Below are 5,580 nucleotides of genomic sequence, written 5' to 3'. Positions count from 1 at the left end.
GGGGAGACAGAGTCTCACTGTGTTGTCTTTAATTGCCATGGCATCATCATAGCTCACAACAACCTTGAACTCTGGAGCTTAAGCGATCCTCCTGCCTCAGCCTCCCAACCTGTAGCTGGTAGTACAGGTTCTCACCATGACACCCAGCTGGTTTTTTTCTATTTTTAGTAGAGATGGGGTCTTATTCTTGATCAGGTTGTTCTGTTGCTCCTAACCTTAAGGGATCCTCCCACCTTTGCTTCACTGAGTGCTAGGATTATAGGTATGAGCCACCTTGCTGACCTGTACTTTTTTTTTCATTTTTTAAAGAGATAAGTGTACTTGGCTGGGTGCAGTGGCTCACACCTGTAATCTAGTACTGGCAGGCTGAGGCAGGTGGGTTGTCTGAGCTCACGGGTTCGAAACCAGCCTGAGCAAGAGCAAGACTCCATCTCTAAAAATAGCCAGGCATTGTGGTGGGCACCCGTAGTCCTAGCTACTTGGGAGGCTGAGGCAAGAGAATCACTTGGGTCCAAGAGTTGGAGTTTTCTGTGAGCTATGATGCCATAGCACTTTACGGAGGGTGACACAGTGAGACTCTGTCTGGAAAAAAAAAAAAAAACAACAACAAAAGTGGTAAATATACTTAATCAGTTTTTAATCTGGGATTGTTTTTCTTTAGGCAATGTGGCTGGGATACCCTGGAACTAGTGGTGCGCTTTTCATGGATTATATCATCACGGATCAGGAAACTTCACCAGCTGAAGTTGCTGAGCAGTATTCAGAGAAATTGGCTTATATGCCCCACACTTTCTTTATTGGTGATCATGCTAATATGTTTCCTCACCTGAAGGTAGGTCTATAACAGTGCTATGGGAGATTTTAAAGAACTATAGTCACTTATTTCATTGATATTGTCCATACTCATCCTAACAGACGTGTCTGGAACTATTTTTTTTTTATTAGAAAAAAGCAGTTATCGATTTTAAGTCCAATGGGCACATTTATGACAATCGAATAGTTCTGAATGGCATCGACCTCAAAGCATTTCTTGATAGTCTGCCAGATGTGAAAATTGTCAAGGTGAGAACTTAGTCAATATTGTCATTGGAGTAAAGTTAACTGCATTTGGTATCTTTTCTCTAATGATGTATTCTTTTTTTTTTTTTAGATGAAATGTCCTGATGGAGGGGATAATGCCGACAGCAGTAACACAGCTCTTAACATGCCTGTCATTCCTATGAATACTATTGCAGAAGCAGTTATTGAAATGATTAACAGGGGGCAGATTCAGATAACAATTAATGGATTCAGTATTAGCAATGGACTGGCAACTACCCAGGTGAGAAAATAAGAGACCATGATTTGTACCACCAAACAGATTTATTTCCTTTAAAACGTCATAAGAACTCTAGGAGGGTTGGGGCAGGCACGTTAGCTCATACCTGTATTCCTAGCACTCTGGGAGTCTGAGGCCGGAGGATCATTTGAAGCTAGGAGTTTAAGACCAGCTTGAGCAAAGTGTAACCCTATCCCTATTAAAATATTAGCTAGGTGGATTGTGTATGTTCCTGTTGTCCTAGCTACTTGGGAAGCTTAGTCAGGAAGATTGCTTGAGCCCAAGAATTTGACATTGCTGTGAGGCCATGGTGCTCTAGCCTGGGCAACAGATTGATACTCTATCTCTTAAAAATTAAAAAAAAAAAAAACTCTAGAAGGTAAGTATCATTATTCCCATTTTATAAATGAAGAAATGAGTTCAGTCAAAATTGTCATCTTATGTCATTGTGTACTTTTAAGCCTTCCAGATTTAGCCGGCAGGTTATAACAGTGTCTATTGTGTTATTATGGTATCTTGCTGTTCCCTCCTTATGGCTCTTATCATATGGTGGCATCAGACACAAAACAGTTTCTTGCTTCTGTAAACCCATCCTTTCTCTGGCTGAATCCTACTTAGACTCTCAGTTCAGACATGTCCTCCAGGAATCTGTTCTGGAACTTATCACTAACCTTTCTATCCCTACTCCATTGGTACCTATCTTTATGCTTCTGTAATACTTGGGGCACATCATTATATTCAGCATAACATATTATAATTCTCCATTCACTGAGTTAAATTACTTTGGGTCCATGTGTTAACCATAGTAATGTATATACTTAATAAATATATAGCAGAACCTTTGCAAGTTAACCACCCAAGGGACTGTAAGAAACCAGTGAACATATGGAGGTGGTCAACATAAGGAACTTGGCCCACTTGTACTGAGACATATATGTGATGCATGTCTTGTCTATATAGATTAATTAGGTCACCTTGAGGTGGTCAATGTGGCAAGGTGGTTAACTGTGGAGGTTCTACTGTGTATATTGTATTTTCTTTCTTTCTTTCCTTTCTTTCTTTCTTGACAGAGTCTCACTTTCTTGCCCTCGGTAGAGTGCTGTGGCATCACAGCTTACAGCAACCTCCAACTCCTGGGCTTAGGCGATTCTCCTGCCTCAGTCTCCTGAGCAGCTGGGACTACAGGCACCCACCACAACACCTGGCTATTTTTTTTTGTTGTTGTTGTTGCAGTTTGGCCGTGGCTGGGTTTGAGCCTGCCATCCTCAGTGCATGGGGCCTGCGCCCTACTCACTGAGCCATAGGTGCCGCCCTTTTGTTTTTATTTTTTTTAGAGACAGGGTCTTGCTTTGTTATCCTTGGTAGAGTGCTGTAGTGTCATAGCTCACAGCAACCTCCAGCTCCTGGGCTTAGGCGATTCTCTTACCTCAGCCTCCCCAGAAGCTGGGACTACAGGCACCCGCTGCAGTGCCTCGCTATTTTTTTGTTACAGTTTGGCTGGGGCCACGTTTGAACCCGCCACCCTCGGTATATGGGGCCCGTGCCCTACTCACTGAGCCACAGGCACCACCCTCTTTTTTGTTGTTGTTGCAGTTTGTCTGGGGCGGTTCAAGCCCACCACCCTCCGTATATGGGGTTAGCGCCCCAGCCACTGAGCCACAAGCACCGCCCTTTTTCTTTTTTTTTTTTTTTTCTTTGAGACAGAGTTTCAAGCTGTCATCCTGGGTCGAGTGCTGTGATGTATGTCATAACTCACAGCAACCTCAAATTCCCAGACTTAAGTGATTCTTTTGCTTCAGCTTCCCAAGTAGCTGGGACTACAGGTGCCCACCACAATGCCTGGCTATTTTTTGCTTGTAGTTGTCATTGTTGTTTGGTAGGCCTAGGCTGGATTTGAACTTGCCAGCTCTCATATATGTGGCTGGTGCCCTAGCTGCTGAAGTGTAAGCATGCCTATCGCATTCTTTTTTTTTTTTTTTATTTTTGCAGTTTTTGGCTGGGACTGGGTTTGAACCCACCACCTCTGGCATATGGGGCCAGTGCCCTACTCCTTTGAGCCATAGGCACTGCCCCTATATTCCATTCTTGAATAAGTAGCTCTTTCAAAAGTCAGGCAAAGATTTTTGACCTCTTAGGAGTTAGGAGTTACATGTCCATATGCACCTGGCATACTTATTTAATAATATAAGGCAGTATTCAAATGTGTCACTTTGTGAGAATTATAAAGTAAGAGTAATTGTGTATGTAGAAGCTCAGAAATGGGCTCTGTGCCTGTAAGCTGGCTAGGGCACCAGCCACATACACCAAGGCTGGCAGGTTTGAGCCCAGCCTGGGCCAGCTACTTGGGAGGCTGAGGCAAGGGAATCACTTAAGCCCAAGAGTTTGAGGTTGCTGTGAACTGTGACGCCACAGCACTCTACCTAGGGTGACATACTGAGACTCTGTCTCAAAGAAAGAAAAAGAAGCTCAGAAATGGCAATGGTCAATGTGAGGAGAGACAATCTTGGGAGAAGAAACCCATGTAGAGGAATAATTTAACCTTGAAGGGTGTTATTTGGAAAAGACATTTCATCCATGAAAGAAAAGAATGGGCAGAAAAACACAACTACATCCAGGTGGGGGGGTAGTTTGGTGTGCTACCATCTAACAGGCACAATATGAGAGTATATGGCACACTTCCTGGGTGAAGAGCTCAACTACAACTTGGAGTCCACTTAAAAAATGTAAACAACGTAACCTAAGTATTCCTTATATCAGCCTGAAATTTAAAAAAAGAAAAGAATGAGCAAGAGTTTGGTGTTGGATTATTTCTTTCTTTTTTTTTGTCACCCTTGGTAGAGTACCGTGGCGTCACAGCTCCCAGCAACCTCAAACTCATGGGCTCAAGTGATTATTTAGTCTCAGCCTCTCAAGTAGCTAGGACTACAGTTGCCTGCCACGAGGCCTGGCTATTTTTTTGTTGTCCTTGTCATTCTTGTTAAGCAGGCTCTGGGTGGCTTCAAACCCACCTTCCTTGGTGTATGTGGCTGGCGCCCTAACCACTGAGCTATAGGCTATTGGATTATTAATAGGATTTCAGAATTTTTAGGCTAAAGAACAAGTTTCATAGTGCAGTATCCCTTTAATTAAGATAGTGCTCCAACCAGTTTTCTTTTACCGTATCATGACTATTTTCCCACAGTTCAATGACATGACTTCTAATGGTTATACTATTTTGCATCTTATGGATTCTATATGGATTAAAAACATCAGCCTGGTGTGGTGGCTCACATCTGTAATCCCAGTGCTTTTGGAGGCTGAGGTGGAGAGATTGCTTGAGGCCAGGAGTTTGAGGCCAGCCTGGGCAATGTAGTGAGACTCCCATCTCTACAGGAAAAAAAAAACCAAAACAAACTTGGGCCAGGTGTGGTGGCTCACATCTGTAATTCCAGCACTTGGGAGGCCAAGGTGGGTGGATTGCCCAAGCTCATGAGTTTAGACCAGCCTGAGCCAGAGTGGAGTCTTCTAAAAATAGCTGGGCATTGTGGCAGGTGCCTGCAGTTCCCCCTACTCATGAGCCTGAGGGAAGAGAATCGCTTAAGCCTGGGAGTTTAAGGTTTCTGTGAACTGTGATGCCACAGTACTCTACTGAGGGAACAAAATGAGGTGCTGTCTCACTTTTTAATCAAGGGTACAAAGAATTAGGTCACACCGATTGCAGTTGTTGAAGTCCCTCTTTATTTTTTTTGTACACTTGCAGCAGCAGCTGTTTATTACCTACTAATCATTTTATACAGTTGTATCTATATAAAAATAAACACTAAACTGGATAAATAGGCTTAACTGATGTTAATAAGGGACAAGTATAATTATAAATAACACTCAAAGTAGATAAATGCATTATTAATCCCAACCTTGCCAGATAACTAGTTAAAAGGTACATTTGCTCTTACTGAAGGACTATCTAACCTCAGTGACATTTATGGATGAAAACAAAGTTCCTTTTTTTAATTTTTTTATTTTTATTTTGGAAACAGGGTTTCACTTTGTCTCCGTCTATAGGGTGCTATGATGCAACCTCAAACTCTTGGGCTTAAAGCAATTCTCTTGCCTCAGCCTCTCAAGTAGCTGGTACCACAGGCACCCGTCACAATTCCCAGCTCTTTTTTGGTTGTAGTTGTCATTGTTGTTTGGCAGGCCTGGGCTGGATTTGAACCTGGCCAGCTCCAGTGTATGTGGCTGGCCCCCTGGCCATTGAGCTACAGGTGCTGAGCCTGACTCCT

General features: G+C 43.0%; 1 protein-coding gene across 3 annotated transcripts in view; it reads left to right on the top strand.

The window, feature by feature from the left end:
* Positions 1-5,580, top strand: part of OGT (O-linked N-acetylglucosamine (GlcNAc) transferase) — a 63,709-nt gene that overhangs the window by 40,458 nt on the left and 17,671 nt on the right. For all 3 annotated transcript variants that reach the window (XM_003801740.3, XM_003801739.2, XM_023508035.1), the window contains exons 16-18: positions 662-832; positions 946-1,062; positions 1,151-1,321. In XM_003801740.3, coding sequence (XP_003801788.1) covers positions 662-832; positions 946-1,062; positions 1,151-1,321 — 459 coding nt within the window. The remainder of the gene's footprint in view (positions 1-661; positions 833-945; positions 1,063-1,150; positions 1,322-5,580) is intronic.

The sequence above is a fragment of the Otolemur garnettii genome, unplaced genomic scaffold (genome assembly GCF_000181295.1).
Source record: "Otolemur garnettii isolate 467f Iridium unplaced genomic scaffold, OtoGar3 scaffold00219, whole genome shotgun sequence".
Classification (NCBI taxonomy): domain Eukaryota; kingdom Metazoa; phylum Chordata; class Mammalia; order Primates; family Galagidae; genus Otolemur; species Otolemur garnettii.
Note: the sequence above shows the minus strand (reverse complement) of the source record. Positions and strands in the feature narration are given on the sequence as shown.